General features: G+C 38.8%; 2 protein-coding genes across 2 annotated transcripts; one reads left to right on the forward strand and one right to left on the reverse strand.

The window, feature by feature from the left end:
• The first annotated feature begins 262 nt into the window (after positions 1-262).
• LOC149303388 (vomeronasal type-2 receptor 26-like) lies at positions 263-2,702 on the forward strand. Its single transcript, XM_089480682.1, has 2 exons — positions 263-341; positions 1,792-2,702. Exons 1-2 carry the CDS (start codon positions 263-265, stop codon positions 2,700-2,702), a joined length of 990 nt encoding a protein of 329 aa, XP_089336808.1.
• Positions 2,703-14,044: 11,342 nt separating this feature from the next.
• Positions 14,045-15,007, reverse strand: LOC149303389 (olfactory receptor 14A16-like). Its single transcript, XM_089480683.1, has one exon. The coding sequence runs from the start codon at positions 15,005-15,007 to the stop codon at positions 14,045-14,047; it is 963 nt and encodes a 320-aa protein (XP_089336809.1).
• Positions 15,008-20,305: the final 5,298 nt, after the last annotated feature.

The following is a 20,305-nucleotide window of genomic DNA, read 5'->3' on the forward strand; positions in this document are numbered from 1 at the left end:
GGCTTTATAGGGCCTAACTCTTTATCTTTTTCATGGTACTATGGTTGGTAAATCTTGGGAGTTTAGGGTTTCTATGTTTTTAATTTAGAACATGAAGCTTGAAGCCTGTTCACTATAATTTGATAAACACATGAAATATATAACTTCTGATTCCATTGAATAAAAATGACTTATTCAATTAAATCTAACTAAATTCTCTTTCACGCATGGCTAGACAGTGCCCCAGTCAACTTGTACTGAGAGATGCCATTCAGGGTACAACATGAAAGTTCTTGAAGGACAACCGTCTTGCTGCTATGGTTGCTTACCTTGCCCAGAAGGTACCATTTCAAACCAGACTGGTAGGTTATTTCAGGAATCATTAAGTTGATAAGTTGAATATGAGCCAACAGTGTGAAGCTGCAGCAAAGAAGGCAAAAAATAAAAATAAAAAGCTATTTCATCCTGAACTAACAGAAGTATAATTTCCAAGTTGAGAGAAGTAATAGTCCTTTTATATTCTGCCCTCATCTGAAGTACTGCATTCAGTTCTGGGCACCTAATTTTAAGGAGGATATAGACAAATTCGAACAGGCTCAGAGAATGGCAACAAGGATGATAAAAACTATGAAGAACAAAATATTTGAGGAGAGATTGAACGAGTTGGGTGCGTTCAGCTTGGGAAAGAGAAGAGTGAGGGGTAACATGACTGCATTCTTCAAGTACCTCATCCACTTGCATCCTTTCAGTCAGTTACATTTCAAACATTAGCTTTATGATCCTGTAAATGTTTCCCATTCACATTTACAATTGCAATACCAATAGCAATAGCAGCTTCATTTATATACCACTTCATACCATTCTAAGCAGTCTCTAAGTGGTTTACAACTGTAAGCTAATTGCCTTCATCAAGCTGGGTACTTATTTTGAGACCTTGGAAGGATGGAAGCCTGGCTGGTACTGAACACGCAACCTTGTGGTTTGTGACTGAGTGGCTACAATACAGGCCTTTAACCACTGATGCACAAGGGCTCCTATACCATTGCCATGATTGTAAATGCCTCCCCCCCTTCCTGAAAATCCAGCAAGCTACACTCAGGATGGAGTTCTGGGACACACTGATATATCCTCCCCACTCTCACCATTGACAGGTAGTGTTCCAGTGACTTGTGAAAGAAACTTGTAGAATCCCTGCTTTTGCTCTATGCACTGCCAATCACTGGTAGGAAAAAACTGGACATGCCATCCTTCAGCATTCTGCTTACCAGCAGTTCAAAACTCCAGCCCTCCAGTGTAGCTGTCTGAATTTGAAGTAGGTTTGGGTGGATCTGATTAGGAGAAAGATGAGAGCCATAGCATTGTCACTATGTATGTGATGCAGGATCTTCACGTGGTGCAGAAAAGAAGCCAACATTGGTGCCAGCTAGTCCTCCAAGGGGAGGGCATTCCAAAAGTGGGACAGCCTGTGCTGTGGGACATGCAATGACTCTGCGATGAAAATAATGTAAAATCCCACAGCTAGTAAAAAGATAGGCTTTACAACACAGGTAGCATGACTTAGCTATACAGTATAGATCATTTTAGACATATTCCCTGGAACCCTAGCATTCTGGGAGAAGTCACTAGGGATTCTATTATTATTATTATTATTATTATTATTATTATTATTATTATTATAGCTGTATATATAATATTTTTAATATAGTGATTCTATGAGACCTGAAAATTATTTGAAATATTCCTCCAGGCTTAAAAGGTTGAGAAAGCCTGGAATATACAGTATTGTACTGGAAGATGTTTCTACTTTTTCAGATGCACATCACTGCTACAAATGCCTTGAAGAGGAACATCCAAACAAAAATCAAAATAGATGTGTCCCTAAAACCATCACTTTTCTCGCCTATGATGAACCTTTGGGGATCAGCCTGGTTTCTGCTGCACTTTCCTTTTCACTCCTTACCGCTGCAGTACTTGGAATATTTATTAGACACCGGAATACACCAGTTGTCAGAGCTAGCAATCGGGACCTTACTTATCTTCTGCTCATTTCAATTTTGCTCTGCTTTCTTTGTTCCTTGATATTCATTGGACAACCCACCAAGATAACTTGCCTTCTTAGACAGGTTGCTTTTGGCAACATCTTTTCTTTTGCACTTTGTTGTGTGTTGGCCAAAACGATCACTGTAGTCATGGCATTCATAGCCACAAATCCTGGGGGGAAAATGATGAAATGGGTTGACAAAAAACTATCCAACTACTTTATCTTTTTTGGTTATATCACCCAAGTTGGAATTTGTGCCATCTGGCTAGGCACCACTCCTCCATTCCCAGACCTTGATAAAGTCTCACAGTCTGAGCAAATTGTGGTGCAATGTAATGAGGGCTCAAGTACAATGTTTTACATCGTCCTGGGATACATGGGCTTTCTGGCCAGTGTTAGCTTCACTGTGGCCTATCTAGCAAGGAAACTACCTGACACATTCAATGAAGCCAAATTTATTACCTTCAGTATGACAATGTTTTGCAGTGTCTGGGTATCCTTTCTTCCAACCTATTTGAGTACCAAAGGGAAGTACATGGTAGCTGTGGAAATCTTCTCCATTTTGGCCTCTGGTATTGGATTACTGAGTTGCATTTTTGCTCCTAAATTATACATTATCTTACTGAAACCAAACATGAACACCAAGGACCACTTTTTTAAGAAAGGCAGGTCTGTACAATAACATTATTATTATTATTATTATTACATTTTTGACATAAATAAAACAAACATACAGATTCACTCAACATCGTCATCCATATACCCCAACTCTCATTCCTAGTACAGTCAGCCCTGCTTATACACAGGTTTAAGCATCCACGGTTTGAAAATGTTAAAAAAAAGTATAAATTTGAAATAGCAAACCTTGATTTTCCAGTTTTTATGAGGGACACCATTTTGCTATGTCACTATATTTAATGGGACTTGGGCATCCACGGATTTTGTTATCCACGGGGGATCTTGGAACCAAACTCCAGTGTATAACAAGGGTCCACTGTACTAACACGGACAATCTTGACGACCTACTAGCATACATAAGCAGCATACATTTATTACTTCCTCTTCCACAATCTTATTGGTGTTAATTGTGTTCTTTCTGTATATTCATGCTCTCTCTTTATATATCTCTTCTTTACATTTATGCTTTTTTCTATTTCAGACTTTTACTCCTTGTATTTTTCCTATCAAATGAAATATTTATTACTGTATATACTTGACTATAAGTCAACCTCATGTACAAGCTGAGGACAGGTTTTGGGGCCAAAATTATGAATTTTAATATCACTTGTGGATAAGATGAGGGTAAAACTTAGTGGCCTATAACAAATTATGTAAAGGATGATGCAAAAGAAAATGATGCCAAAGAACTTGTAAAATTCAGGCAGGCATAACTGTGCTCATCCTAAAGGCTGGATGGATGAGAAAGTAGAGGGATTCCGTGCTTCTTTTTGGGGCTCCCAGGATGGACTAAACTCTTGCCTTTTACCACTCTATTCAATATATATGAATTAAAGTACAGAACCTACATTGACCCCTAAATAAGTCGACTCAGGTTTTTTGGGTCAATATTTTTTACTAAAATATCTAGACTTATACATGACTATATACAGTAAGCTGATAGTCAAGGTTACTTTTAAACTACTCTTAGTAATTAACATCCTAAATCTGTCGTCAATAAATTCCCTTACTCCTGTCTCAAGAATTTCAATACTTTATCCCAATCCTGTATTAGTTTACCATTGTCCTGGTTCTGTAGGGCCTACAGATCTATACAATAACTTCCTGTACATAGAATGTAATTTAATGTTGCAATACTTTACATTGAAAGCAAAGATTTAATTAGTCTGGTGATAGATTTGCATAGAGTCCTTAATGATCAATGCATATATCTGAAATTATACAATATGAATTAGACGTGTGAACGTGTTATAGCTGCACAATATGTGTGAGCATGTTATAGCTATTTACGCTTTAGTATAAGAGTAAATAGACATACACAGAAGCATGCTTTTCAGGTGTGATCCTAAATAGTTCATAATTTGGTTCATCTGAATGATGGTATCTTTATTATAATAATCAGTATATAAACACAGCTGTTACTCACAGACACAGCTACTCTACTCCCCTCTATTTGGCTCTCAACCAAACAGGCCAGCAATACCTTTATTAAACATAGTTTGATTGTTTATTTTAGTTATATGCAACTTGATATTATAAAATATCTAAGCAATTTGCAGTGAATAATGTGGCAAAACACTTTTTATGTTTTTGTCCTTATGTATCACAGTAGGTTTACATTGTTTGGTATGTTGTTTAGTAACCAATACATCTCAAGAAGCTTCCATTGGTGAAATGGAAATAACATTTCCCGGGATCTTCCGTTCTGTGGGCTTATCTCAACAGTGTGTTCTTGAAACTTGATTCCACTATCCATTATCCCCTTTGAATGCTGAACCTCTGAGAGAGACTTGGCTAAGAACATCTACAAAGGTCATATAGGCGGGATACAGACGGGCAAAAAGGGGTGTATTCATGACGTCATGAAGGTAGAGCCTTCAGACGGGCCTTACCTGAATGCCGCCATGAACACGCCCCCCGCACGCCCCAAGCGGGAAGAAGCGGCATTAAAAAGGTGCTGCTTTTCTCCGCTTCTTTTCCGTTTGATGCGCAGCTGCGCAGCTCCGTCTGTAAGCTGCTGCACCGGTACGCCAGAATTGCTACGCCGCTAATTTAAGTTGCCCATTTAAAAGCTCCGTGTCTGCTGCGTCGCATAATGAGTCGGGGTCCTGGAACATGCGCAGTTTGCAGTCAGGCTTTAATTGCAACGTCAGCTGCCATGCAGGTGTGGAAGCTGCAGCACAGCTGCAGCGCATTTTAAGACTCGTAACCCTAACCCTAACCCTAACCCTAACCCTAGAGCAACATGTACGCATGCGCTGCTTGGAAAGTTTGGACTTTAAAGTGAGCCCCTACACACATTCCTGTGCCATTTTCACCTAACAATAAAAACCCCTAAAACTGTAAATATTTACATATGTACAAGGGAGGTGATGGGGGATGGCAGGGGGACAGCGGTGGCAGCGGCGACAGCTGTGGCTGTGCATTGCAGATTCAGCAGGAGCGCGGGGACCAAAGGAGAGGAGGCATCTATGATGCTGGTGACACTGGCAAAGTGCAAGCGGGCAAGGATGCCAACACCAGCTGATCACCAGCTGGCAGGAGACCACCACTGTTCTTGGGCAGAGCGGGGGGGGGGGAAAGTTTTAAAGGGGCTTGGGCACTTTAAATGTGCCCATAGGCTTTCTGCCGCCGCTGCTTAGCGCTGCAGCTGCGCAGCTGCGCATCCGCCAGCCGGCAAAGGAAAAAAAAAAGCCCCGTTTTTGGCCGCCCGTGAGGAAGCTGCCTCTCTCTTTGCAGCGTCCTCCGAGGTGGCGGTTTGGAAACTGCGGGTCAGAAACGGCCCCAGGTGAGGCGTCTTCACTACCCCCCATGTGGAAGCCCCATCTCCTGAGCCACGCCCCCGGGGCGAGCGGTCTGGAGGCTCCGTATTCAGCAGAATACACCTCCAAGACGTCTTCCCCTGCCCGTCTGTATCCCACGTCTTCTTTGAAAGACAGTTTTTGGAGAGCTAGTAATGGGACTTTTTTACTCTTCAGTTATTGAACGGATTCCTTTCTGTTAACAGATGTTATATGAAGCAACAAAGACTGCTGCCAAATATGGACAGATATTAAATGGTGCCTTGAGCCTCAAGTCTTAATAGATTAATAGCTTGCTTTGTTTTTCATTAAATATTGAAAATAGCTTGATTTGTTTTTCATTAAATTTTGTCTTCTTTAAGACTTCTTTAATTTCTTCTGCCAGACATCTTCTTTGTAATTCCTTGACATGCCTTCATAGAAAATAAATTATAATGTGAAAAACAGCTTTTTAAACTTTTTTCCCTAGAAAATGTATGAAATGTATTACATGTTAAACCCTGACTTATTCTTAATTATAGTTAAATTTGCTGTTTATAATTTTATAAAGCCCTCAAAAAATGCATATTATAAAACTGTTTTAAATATGTGTTTTATATAAAATAGAACACCAATATCACATTTTATATAACAATAAATAATTGTTATATAACATGTTAATTTAGTTACTTCAAAATCCATTAGGATTGGCATTCACATCCATTGTGAAAAATTATTTCTAAGTATCTCTAAAAGCTCATCACAATGCAATTTAAAAATAATAGAGATTTAACACAAAATTATTACTCACAAAAATAACTACTATGTACTAGAAAGTACTATGTAGTTGGTAACAATATCACATGTAATTTGTTGCATCCAGGCCCCAGTTTTTTGACCTGTTTATGAAATGTTCCACTTTGAAGTTCCTAGGGACTTTTGGCATTATAAAATTATAACATTATGATTCCACTTTTAATACCATGGCAGCACCCCACAGACTCTTGGGACTGACAATTTAGGGAGGGTTTTTTAGACTTCTCAGCTGAAGAGCACTAGTGCCTCACTAAACTACCAATCCCAGGATTTAATAAGACATTACTATGACTGTTAAAGTGGAGTCATAGCTCTATAATTGTGTAGTAGGACAGGGACTGTAATCTTCAAGTCATGGCATTGAGTCTTCAACACCAAATGTAGAAACACAGGCTTAATCCAGTTTGTTCTTGCCTGTATGAAATAAAGTGGAAACATGTTTGCTAGACTCCCAACTTTTAATGAGGTGACATTTTAAACCCAATTCATACCAATGTAACCATTTTGACCAGAATGATAATATGTTAAAGGCTTTCTATGCACACTCAGGCTCTAAAATGCTTATGGGATAAATTATCCAGGCAATATGGATGTGCTGTGCTATGGTATCCTATACTATTGTAAGTTCCATCTTTCACCATAGACTCTGAATAGGATGGTTACTATTGGACGAGTGCTGAACCTCATTCCCAGATATAGATTTTAAAAATTTCACTAGAATAGACATGTGCAATCTAAGCAATGGAAGCTTCCATTCCATATTTTCACCATGAACATAGAATAATAGAACTGAAAAGGGTTAATTTCTGGTTACAGTGTCAGAACATGATTTGTCTGACTCAGCCTTAATACAGGGTTAGGACCAAACTACCTTATTGACCTCTGCTTAAAAGGTAAATCAATTATCGGCTCTGCTTTGGAAATCGCTTCCTACTGTTGACTGTGAAATTAACAGTAAAAGGACGAAAAGGACCAAATGCCAACTAATCCTCCTCAATGAACTGCAAAAATATATTTTAAAGAGCAATGGAGTCTGATATATGCAGAACTAAACATAAAATACTCCCAGTATTGCCAGCAATGAAGCATAAATGTACAATAATATTAATATAAGATGTATAACATATGCAATGAAGTAAGTATGAACTGGAAAAGACACCTTCAGTATTTCATAGTTAAGGCAGCATCTAGGTTATTAAGATGTTGCATGTATTCTCCTTTTGGTTAATTAAAGATGCTTCTCTAAAAAATATTTCAACTGTTCTCTCTCAGTCTCTGCCATGACTCCCTACTTTGCTGTTCTATGCACCAGTTTTCATTCCTCCCATTTAAAGTTTCCTCAGCTATACTTTTGTTGGTTTTATTTGTTTGTTTGTTTTATAGGATTTGTAACCCTCCTTTCTCCCTGGAATCGGTCCCAAAGCAGCTTATAATGATTAAAAACACAATCCAGTTAAACTGTTATTTTCCAAAAGTTTTTAAAATGGTAAACAAGTGTTCAAAACATGTTTAAAACATTTCTGCAAAATAAAAGATGAAAAGAACACACTGTTTTGTGCATGCTACTGATACATGGTTTAGATCTCGATCCTGTCTGGATAACAATGTCTTTTCCACAGATTTCCTCCAGGAAGGCTCAAAATGCCTTTCCTCAACCATCTCATCCTACTCTGAATTTGAGAGCATTAGATTTTCCTCAAGGTTTTTCTCAGCATGGTATGTTTCATACATTCACCAGTTTTAGGGTAGAATGGCATGTTTCTTATATTACTATATTTTTAACAGACATTTGCTGGGACAATTGCAGGTCCTGATGCTGCAATTTAAAATGGGAGAGCCACTATGGGGGGGGGGGGGGGCGGTTTGGAGAAACTAGTCCATCATGTCGTTTCTCTACCTCAAATCAATTCCAAAAAAACCCCTCACCTGTTTCTGCATGCACAATGGGAAACAAAGAGAGACCCATATTTTTCCTCAGTGGGTTAAATGGATTGTGAATTGACACAGCACCATTTTAATGGTGAAAGAGGATTAAGGACTAAGCATCTCTTCTCATGTGTGAACTCATACTGGTATCCTTCAAACTGCAACTTTAGGAGCTGCATTTTGTTACACTCTGGAGAGACAGTAGGTTAGAACTGTATTATATGCAACAGAGCAGTCTTTTGGTTCCAAATCAAATATAAATGTTAAGTTCAACATCAATCTTACCTGCAATGGACACATTGAAATCCATGGAACCTAAGCTAGATTGCGGCTAAGACCTCACACGCATTCTAATTGATCTACTCTAGTTACAAGTACTGAGGAAATTTAGGAGATTATCACACTCCAAAAGAAGTGACTTATCCCTGATGGGATAGTGTTGTTTTCAGATTAATCATGGATGTTATCATACTTAAACTGCCAATTTCTCCATCGTGTGATTGCAATCCGGCTGCAGCCTGGATCCCAGCCACATAGCAGGCTGTTTTGCAAAACAGGAGCTTGCTGGTATAGGAGTTTATCGCATTCAAAAATAAAGTGACTTACCCCTACTAGGATACAGTTGCTTATGATATGCAGTTGGGAATTATTGCATTAAAAATCCTGCCAATGTTGCTGGGTGACTGAATCCTGTCTCTGGTGTTTGCAAACCATCCGACTGTGAGTGGTTGGGAGCCAGGGTGCAGCCAGAATCCAATCGCCCAGTGGCATCGGCAGCATTTTTAATGCAATAATTCTGGTTGCATCCCATAAGCAACTGTTTCCCAGCAGGGGCAAGTCACTTTATTTTTGAATGTGATAAACTCATTGGAAAACTAGCCAGCTAAGCACAGTTGGGACCTGGAATGCAGCCAGGTTGCAGTCACCCAGCAGTGAACACGGCCATTTAAGTGTGATAACATCTGTGATTAATCTGAAAAGCAACCGTATCACATTGGGGATAAGTCACTTTGTTTGGAGTGCAATAATCTTATTAGCCTTTGACTATCACAATCAAGGGTCCCACTATCACATAACTGTTAAATGGGGATCAGGTGGTAACAAACAGCATTCAAGCAAATACATCGAGATCTACACAGAGATATCTGTAATGGTTATATCTGCTTCATTTCTGCTACATGACAGGTTATTTCCCTACCTCCTGAAGGCGAGGAACCATTTCACTTATGAAGAATTTGTACACCAGTGATACCATTTATATGCTTATATGCTTTTTTTGTTTAGTGAGCCCTGAGCTTTGAGTGTCTCCCTTCCATCTCCCTGGAGTAATTATTGATATCTCATTAAACCATTACTTATCATTTTAAAATCATACAATCAGTCATCTTTGCATGCAAACATTCCTTATCAACTTTGTGTGATTAGGTTAGGACATTGTTAAAATATTATGACTATTTCTACTGGCCATGACAAAGGCTTAATAATTCAGTATAGCCTTCATTAGTGTTTGTTTGTGAGTTGCATCCCACATTTCTCCCAGGGCTGAGATACAGCCCTGGGCAGCTACCAACATAGTTTTTAAGGTCTCAGTAAAGCAGAATAAATTGTGCACCTTAAAATACAAGTTAAATCTGCATCAGCTCTAGATCTGGACAAAATGTCTGATCACCCTTTAATTGAATTATGGAGCACAGAGTCATCTGAAAGTGTAAAATTAAAAGAAATTCTAGTCGTGGGGAATGAGGAGAGGGGTTGCTTCTCACAGTTAATATAATGAGGTAGCCAACTCTTGGGTGGGGGGGGGTATCTGTGTGTGTCTTCACATTGCCTGTTGACATATGGTGACTCCATGAAATTTTACAGGGTTTTCTTAGGCAAGAAATACTCAGAGGTGGTTTTGCCAGTTCCTTCCTCTAAAATATAGCCTACAGTGCCTGATTGGAACTGGTGCTCTCCCATCTGACTACTGATCAGCACTGACCCTGCTTAGCTTCCAAGAGCACATGGGATCTGGTGTCTTTAGGGTAACTGGGCCTTGTCTTTCTTTACCTTTGCTTTATTTTTAACTGTCATGACTGCTCATAGCATAAGACTGTCTGTATCCAATTAGTTGGTTGCAGTTCTTCAAATGGCAACAGGAGTGATCCCATACCATTGGAAACATCCAAGTAGTGTCAGATTCCATCCATGTGCCATCTGTATGAAACTACTTCTTGTAATTCTGCCTTCCTTTAAGTGCATACTATTTTCTCAGTTGCCATTTTTACAAAATTCTTCCTAAATAGGTTTCAAATGTAGCTCCACTCAGAAAACTTTAAATGCCTTTGTTAGAAAAGTCTACTTCTACTGTACCTCCAGTCTGGACTTTGGGCCAGCCTGTTCACCTTCTCCCATTCCAATTAAATCACCTGTTCAGAAATTTTACACCCTCCTAAGAATCAGAAGGTAGAAGGAAAAGGTAGAGTTATCTGCATACACGTATGCGGCTTCAAGTTGCCTGTCAACTTTGGTAGCGTCATGAATTTCATAGGGTTTGCTTAGGCAAGAAATACTTAGAGGTGATTTGCATTGCCTTTCTCTGAAATATAGCCTACAGCATCTAGTATTTCTTAGTGGTCCCCCATCCAAGTACTAACCAGGCCTGGAACAGATGAGCTTCAAGATGAGACAGAATCTGTTGCTTTCAGGTTAATTGGAGCTGTATGTTATCCTCATGTTGAAGACAGTTTAACCCAAACCTCTTTGTGGTGGAACAAAACAATTCCCTGATGCTATTGAATGAATTCATCCCATCCAAAGGGACTGGAACAATGGCAGCACTGCCAGACCATTCCTGGCAGTTGATCCCAAAATATATCATGATTGATGGTATCAAAATCTCAGTCAGAATAAACAGGCTCTCATTTTCATTTTTACAGTAAAAGTCTTCCATCTTGCCTTCTGGCTTCTCCTTGTACCTAATGCAGAATAGCATAGTGGAACAGAACCAAATAATAAGTGTTATTATTATTATTACTATTATTAAACTTTATTTCTAGAGCGCTGTAATTATACACAGCGCTGTACAAAGTCGGTAAAATTAAGGAGTAAATAAAAGTGGTATCTCAGACTGTCTGGAGACAAGATCTCCTTTTCCTGTATCTTTCACAAGAATTGAATATTTGATAGTTATTCAGAACAGAGGTCAGATGTAATTTCCCCCCAAGTGTGGTCTCTTTTTACTTTTTAAATGACTAGCAAGAAGAGGTCTCTGCTTTTTTTGAGAAGCAGAAATAACATTTATTCTAAGAGAAGGATTTACTCATGCAGAAGGTAATGAGAAATCAAGGTAAATGATCCTGGCCATTTTTAATATCCAGGCCTCAACATGCTAAGCATCTTGGCTGACCCTTCAGACTGCATAAAGTTAAAGCTTTGCAAAATAACAAGACCAGGCAGTGCAACCATCTCTGGCCCTGTCAAAATGAAGATTTCAGATTTATATGGTCTGTGACGTCTGTATCAACCAATTCGCTGAGGGCATATGTAGAATATTCTTTTTCCATTTCAAGAAGCTGTGGCAGCTGCATATGTAATCATGTAAATAGGTGAGGTTAGAAGCAAAGAGGGAGATTATGGCTAGTCCTATGGCCACATTACAGACAGCAAGTAAGATTACATTAGTATGAGTAAACTTTCATACTGATTATGTGTGCAGGTATATATTGTATTTGCTATGCCTGCAATCATCTATGGCTTTATTCAAATAATATTTGACTTGATTTGACTGGTCCTCATTCTTTTAATTTGTGTGAGGACAAGGAATTGTTCAAGCAGAGGAAAAATTTAGGAACAAGCTCATGAAATGCAAAGGGAGAATAGTGGAACAGTAGCAGCAAATGATTTGCAAAGAAGTTTTGAAGTGTTGAATAGAATAGTTCCCCCCCCCCCTTCCTTCTTTTCTAGACTGTTATTTTCCTATCACGCTTTGCTGGTGATTTTGCAGCAGCATTGGACTCTTGGCTATTGCTGTCAGCACCATCACCACCACTACGTTTACTTCCCAGTGGGCCTCTGAGAAAAGTATCTGCACATAGGCACTTGTCTTAAGGATGGGTGTGCTACTGAAGCTGCTGTGAAAGCTGGTGGTTATAAACTTTTTTCAAAAAGAAAAGTGTGGAAAAAAGAAGAAACCCTGAACCCCGTTGCTGCAGTTGGAAGCTTCCCTCCCTGTAAATTCACAACTGGACTGGATGGCCCTTGCAGTCTCTTCCAACTCTATGATTCTATGATTCTATGAACAAAATAGCCATGCACAATCCCAAACATAATGTTTGGACCATCTTTTAGTAGTGATTCACATTTGATGCACTTAATTAGACTAGTATGATTCTGTTTCACTGTTTATTATTTATTTACAGAGTACTTTATCTTGATCTTAAACAGCACCTCTATACACCACCATGTCCATTTAGTGACCAGGAGAAGATGAGGACACCTGGGTGGTGTCTGGCTTCAGTTCTGTAGCTGAGAGAAAGAAACTGACATCTCCCAGCTAGATTTCTGGAGATACAAGAGGACAATGCACAGCCCTCTACACTAGCTATGAGATTGCTGCTAAACATTGCATAGGTGCCCCACCCTTCAAGATCCTAAATGGATAGGGAGGCAGACACCTGTTTTGTGAAGCTTCATTGTTTGAGCAGGGGGAAGCATTGTTCAAGAAGATACTGAATACCTCCTTGCAGAACTAACTTACAAGCATGCTTATTTGAATAACAACAAGTTAATGATTGTATGCCACTGATAGGATTACCCATTTAGTATAAAGTTCTGAAATATGATTTTAAGCACATTCAGATCCGTGTGATTATTATGGGCCCAAACAGACAGGTCAAAATAAAGCTGCTTTGGGTCACTTTGGAGGCATGCTGTTTAAATGACACACACATCTTAAGAGGCCAGAAGCTATGCCAAAGCTACACTGCAGTCCTTAGGACTGAAGCGTAGCTTTGCTGTGAATTCCAGCCTCTTAGGACGCATGCATCATTTGAACATCGCACTTCCAAAATGGCTGAAAGCAGCTTTATTTTGGCCTGTCTGTTAGCTGGCTTTGGAGCCCTGGTACTTCATTGTTCCCACCCAGAGTGAGGATGCCAAGTGTGTATATCTAAAAGCACAGAGTCCCACTGAAGACCTTCAGTCCAAAATTGGGACATTGGGGGTGTAATTTATACATGCACTTCACTCTATCTCTATGTATGCGTGAGCAGTGACCACCTTTCAAACCCTTCTCTTTTCTACATTATTATTATAGTTAAGATCCACATTCCAAATCTTAGCTAACATAAAACATAACACAATGTATGCTATTATGACATAAAAAGATGCCCCATGACTGTTTACTCAAAAGTAAATATCAGTGTGTTTAATGGAACTAAACCTGAAGAGAGTAGGCATTGACTAGCAGCATTTACCTAGGAATTTTCTACTCAAGATAAGAGGGACTTATTTCTGAGAAAATTTATGTAGGATCTTTGGAAGATCTTGGAGGATCTTGGAGATTGACAAATCTTGGAGATTTACAATAACATTAAGCATGAACATACCAAACTTTCTCAATTCAATATTCCATATGCTACTTTTCCTTATAATTTATAAAGCAAAAGCTTAATTAGCTGATAATTTTGTTTAAAACATCTTAGAAATATGACATTTAATATAAAGTAGTATACATTTAACATTTTGTGAGCAGATTCTAGCTGTGAATTAATAATAATAATAATTATTATTATTATTATTATTATTATTATTATTATTATGTCATTCTCCATCTCCCATATCTTTACTTTGTTATCAGCACTTCTTGATTGAAGATTACTTTATTCATGAATTTCTCAAGTGCTTTTCTGATCTCTTTGTTTCTCAAGCCGTAAATTATTGGGTTGGCTATTGGTGACACAACAGAATACAGTAAAGCTGCCAGGACTTCCTTGGAGACTGATGACCCTGAACCTCTCTTCAGGTATGTAAACATCCCAGTAAATAGAAATAAAGAAAAAACAATGAGGTGCGGCAAACATGTGGAAAAAACTTTGTACCTGCTATGGGAAGAAGGGATTTTCTGCACTGCAGAAAATATGTGAGCATAAGATACAATGATTGAAGAACAGAAAATCAAACCAAACACAATGCCACATGCAAAGACTGCAGTTTCATTGCCAAAGGTGTCAGCACAAGCAAGCTTTAGTATTTTGGGGATATCACAAAAAAGCTGATCTACGTTGTTTGGACCACAAAATGGCAAGAAAATGATGTTCATTGCATGCAGCACTGCATAGACTATACTGCTTACCCAACAACCAGCTATCATGCCGGCACATTTCATCTTATTCATTATCACATGATATTGGAGTGGGAAGCAGATGGCAATGTAGCGGTCATATGCCATAACAGTAAGGAGAGCTAGTTCTGCAGAACCAAAGTTGAGCCCCCAAAAGATTTGGCTCATGCACCCAGAGAAGGAAATAGATCTGATTTGGGTCAAGGAGATGTTGATGGATTTAGGGATTGTGACTGAGATGAAGAAGATATCAAGGATGGATAAATTGGCCAGAAAGAGGTACATGGGTGTGTGAAGATGGCGGTCCACAACTACTATCATGATGAGGAGAAGGTTGCCAGTCAAGGCTATCAGATAAATCAGTAGGAACAGTACAAAGTATAACATCTGCAGCTCAAACCGATCAGAGAGTTCCAGAAGCAAAAATTCAGTCACTATGGTTGTGTTGGACACTTCTTCTTTCATGCAGTCTCTGTATACTAAGGAGGAAGAAATCAGTTGGTTCATTTGGTATACTCTACAATGTAATAGTAATACTTCCAATGTTTTCATTTAAATTTGAGAATCACATTTTCTACTCTTCATTCTCAAATAGAAGTAGTGTTTTAGCAACGTGAAGAACAATTTCAGTTTGTTTTGGAAGAGAATTTGCCAAAACATAATGCTCTGAAATGTCAGGAAAGGTCAGATGGAAAATTTGTTAAATATATACAGGTGTAAAGATAAATATTTGCTTTGGCAAGGATTCAGCATTGTGGTGGGTGTTTATGGCTCTTAAAATTTAGTTGGTACAACTCATATATATATATATATATATATATATATATATATATATATATGACATGTAACAAACATTAAAGGCTTGAAAGAAGTTACAATAGCCTCTCCATCCTGAATCACTCATCAAAGATGAATCAGCTGTGGAAAAATTTGCAACTGCAGCAGATTAAATGCTAGACAATTCATACCTCCCTCCAGGATATTAGCTGTATGGAGCAAGTCTCGTAAAGCAAGGCCCATGCTAGTTTTTGTACTCTGCCTATCACCTTGAACAATGTTTGGAATGGGGTTTTCTGAAGAAGAACGCCCACCTATAAAAAGTTTTTCATGTCTGGGGAATTCTCACAGAAGGTAAAGCTGGAAGATTTCCCAATGGTCATTTGGTCTGTTGTGCAGTAGTCCACATCTAACACATACCTGAGAGTTGACCATTCACATCTTTTTAAAAACATCTGGTGAAGGACAATCTATGGAAGTCTATCCCACTCACTGTCAAAGAGCTCTTGCCATCAAGACATATCTCCTAATTTTTAGTCATGATCTTCTTTCATGTAATGTGAATCAATGGTTTGGAATCTATGATCCAAAACCAAGTTTGCGCCACCTTTCACACAACACCCCCACAGATACTTTTTTTAAAAAGCGATAGTTTCACCTATTCTTCTCTAGGCTGAATATTCCCAACTCTTACAGGGTTTGCTTTCCAGTCTCTTTACCATTCTGACTCCTCTTCTGTACACATCCCAGCTTGTCAATATATTTATTACATAGTCATGGCCAAAACCAGGCACAAGAATTCAAGTGAATTCAGGGAAAATCTGACTGAAGCAGATGACTCAGTGCAATTAGGATGTTTACTATGACCTATAAGCAACTTTTATCCCATATACATTTTTCTTCAGATATCTACATTCAGTGTTGAGCAGTCAGAGTGGAGCTAGGCAGACTGTGGTATCAAGTGATAGACCAAAAATGTGCTTTTACTCTTTGTTGTCCATGTCAATGCCTACTCCATCTGAAGTGACCTTTGGTTTCACCTTGCACTTCATGTTTGTTAGTTAGGCCAGTTCACACTTTCATCTCCAAGATTTCAAACATGAAATAAACAAGTAATCCACATGTACTTTCAAACTAATATCCCAAACTCAATAGTCCTCTGCAGACTTATCCACTACCTGAATGCAGTAAAAGTCCACCCATGACTGTCTGTGTCAAGAAATATTCAGTCCATTAAATGTGAATCTGGCTGTATTTCTATTTAATATACAGTAAATGTGAGGCCAATGTGATGTAGTGGTTTGCATGTTGGACCAGGATACCAAGAGACCAAGAACTGATTTCCTGTTCAGCCATGGAAACCCACTAGTTGCACTTGGATAAAGCATATCCTCTGAGCCCCAGAGGAAAGTAAGGGCAAACCCCCTCTGGACTAATCTTGCCAAGAAAACCCTACAATAGGATCACCGTAGGTTGGAGTTGACCTGAAGGCACATAAAATCAACAAAATGTGAGAGGTGACCTGGACTAGTGCTTCAGCATATGGGGCCATCCTTTTCAAACTGACTTCTAATTCCACCCCATCCTGGTATGGTAGTTAGCAGTGGCTAAAAACCCTCCACTCTTGTAAATGGAGATTTTAAAATTATTATTGCTGTCTACCATATAGAGATCTGTCAATGTGACATGTTTTACCTCCTTGGTGCACTTTCAGCTGAACTCCCCAACATTGTATGTGAGCAAAATAAAAGCAGAAAGGAAAGCTACGTACATATACAGTGTGCACTGGATGTAAGATATATTGTGACCTGGAATCAACCTTAACTCTTTTAAGTTAAAGAACAGTCTTTTCATTCCCTGTTCCACCTTTTTATTTTCTAATTCTTACACAAATTTATGACATCACATGTTTACCATATCTATCTGTCTGTCTGTACGTATGTATGTATGTATGTATGTATATGCTCATATGCATCTATTTATTTTATGCTTGTTTCCCTCTTCTGGAGAGGAAGAGCTGGGACCCATTGTAGCCCCCAGCATGAATAAAAATAGCATGAACAAAACTACAATCAGTTGTACTATTAAAACTCAGTTATGCAAGCTATAATGTTAAAACATAATTTATTTTGAAACGTTTAGAACATGGATTTTTTCTAAAAAGGAAATATCACATGCACCTTCACATCAAAAGTCCTGACCTCAGTTCTCTCAATGTCCAAGTGAAATGATTTGTTTTATCTTTCCAGAACCTTTTCACATTCCAGCACCTCCAATTATTTCATTAACCGCACATGGACCACATGTTTTATTACCTTTCCAATACAAGAAAAAGAAACAACAACTGCCCCATTTCTCATAGCTTACCTTCCTGGTAGTGAATCATGTATGTTTCTTTTAAAATAATAATGATGGGCTACCATTTGTTTTTTCAGTTTTAGAAATTAGAAATTCTTTTTTCCTGTACTAAAGCCTTCATGTTGAGCTTGATGACTGAGCTCCTTAGTAATTTGGAATGATGTTCTTTGAAATCAAATTATTCATACAGAAAATGAAGAAGTAACATTCCCTGCTATCTTTGAAATAATCAGATTTATATATATGAAGGTGGAGAGAAGGTAAAACAGAAAAATATTACATATGATAAAATAAAAGAAGAAACTTACATTGGGTAGTTGGGAATTGGAACAAACTTGTTGAATCATATCTCTTCATAGATCAAACCAAAATGCTCCATGAATTCTGGCCATGTGTCATGAATGAAGAAGTCAAATATTCAGTAATTTTTAATAAAGGGGAAGAAGCTGTTGCTGTTTCAGATCACACTAAGACAATAAAGTAAGGAGTAAGAGAGCATGCTGCCAAATTCAGTAGAAATTGTACAGCTTGACAATTTCAGCTCATTTCACTCTTGCCTCAGTCTGAGATGACTTTCTAATGTATTCTGTACCGATACATTTATACAGCTGTATTTATGCACACAATCTCTTCCCAAAGGCATAGATTTAACTATGTAAGTATAATGGTATTTCCCTTTTGGATGCTGCTGAGCTAAAAGAAAAATGGAAAAGAAAAAGAAAGTACAGAGGTGATTACTTTTAATTGTATAGGCCATGGAAACCCACTGGGAGATCTTGGGTGAGTCACATACTCTCAGCCCCAGAAAAACCCTGTGATAAGTTCACCTTAGAGAAATGGCTTGAAGGCACACAACAATAACACTTGTATTTTTTAAGTGATTCACTTATCAATTTAGCCTAAATAACTGCTTTTCATGGTGATTTGATTCACAAGAGCTAGTACAGGGGAAGGCAACCTATTTGAGCTGGGGGCCGGGTTGTTGTCCCTCAGATAACTGGGGGGCCAAAGCTAAAAAATAAATAATTAAATAATTTTTACAAAATTTAAATAAATAAATAAACTGGAACAAATGTAGGACAACATTTTCAAATGGTGGACACTTTTTTTTTAAAAGTGGAGGACATGCAAAAAAATTGCTGATTTTAACAAAAATGTTAATATAAATGCATGTTTCTGAGGCGTCTATAGACAATTGCCCCCCTTGCCTCTGCACGCGAGAGGCCAAAGGCCCCGGCGGCAATCGGCGGCAGGACTGGGCTGGGGCCGGTCCCAAGGCCTTGCCGGGCCGCATCGGGCCCACGGGCCGCAGGTTGCCTACCCCTGAGTTAGTAAATTCTATTGTCTATTTATTATTTGCAAAACCATCAGCCAGTTTCTATATAGCAAGCCAGGACACAGTTATGGAAAACATTATGGAAAACTGTACTTGAGATAGAACTCCATGGAACACATGGACATATACAGTGTGCTTGTGAAAGTCTTCATACTTAAGGATGAGTAGTTAATAATAGATGAAATAAGTAATTTGTCCTCCCCATGACTATGACATCAGACACTATGATGGCTGTTGTGATGGCCTGACTGGAGTGTCCAAATCACAGTATGAGGTTGACTGTCCTGCTATCTGTGGCCCTAGGAAGCATCTATGATTTTTACGTATGTCATTAATCCAATTATCTACTGGAGTGGGGGAATAGAGTAGGAGAGACGCAACTGCCATATTTACTTTGTGGGCTAGTGATTTCAGTTGTCAAAGGTTTCATTGATATTTCTCTGCCCTTTTATGCACACAGAGAAAAACACATTCATACAACAGCCAAATGACTCTATTACCCCCCACATACAGATATACTAGACGTATCCCCCCGGCTTCCCCCTCCATGTTCCCATGCAGCCCAAGCCACAACTGCCTCCTTTTTAAAATAATAATAACAATAATAATCTCCCTGTCGAGTTAGGTTTGTGGTGGACTGGTTGCTTTCAGCCCTCCAGGAATGAAAAGAAAATGAAGGCTCTGAATTGTCTCAAACTTCACAACCAATCTCTCCATTCCCATCTCCCTCTCACTCTGTGTTTTGTCTTTCCATGCAAGAATCCTAGGGGGTTCTTTCTCTCTCCTCCTTCCACATATGCAAAAAGAATTGTTTTCAACTACAAAATTTATCACTGAAGCCACTTACGCATAACTTAATAAAATGGGTGAAATGGGTGGGGGAGATCAGAGGGTAAGGAGCACTGTCTAGTCTCTTTTCAGCTCTTTCCCTTCCACATCCTAGCACTGCAACCTGGACTCCTGTCTTTGTCTGGAGGCCATTAATACCAATGTGGCTTTCTAGGGGAAGAGTGTGGGTGTACAATCAATTCAATTTCAGATTAAAAGGAGGAATGTGATGCTAATGAAACAAAACCAGGGTGGAACTGGTGCTGGATACTGTGTACTGAAGCTGAATATTTTTTGCAGGTGTGGATTCAGCCACATTTAGTGCAAGCTCAATGAAATCAAAAGGACTGATATTAGTCACAATGGATCAATATAGAAATGAGCACATTCCATTAGAGAATAGTAAAATCTCTCTATACTCCTTCCCGCTTTCTGGTGGTGGGACGGACGTAAAAAAGGTAATG

The sequence above is a fragment of the Sceloporus occidentalis genome, unplaced genomic scaffold, assembly GCF_023333645.1.
Source record: "Sceloporus occidentalis isolate IW3139 unplaced genomic scaffold, rSceOcc1.0.p SCAF_14, whole genome shotgun sequence".
NCBI classification, from domain to species: Eukaryota; Metazoa; Chordata; class Lepidosauria; order Squamata; family Phrynosomatidae; genus Sceloporus; species Sceloporus occidentalis.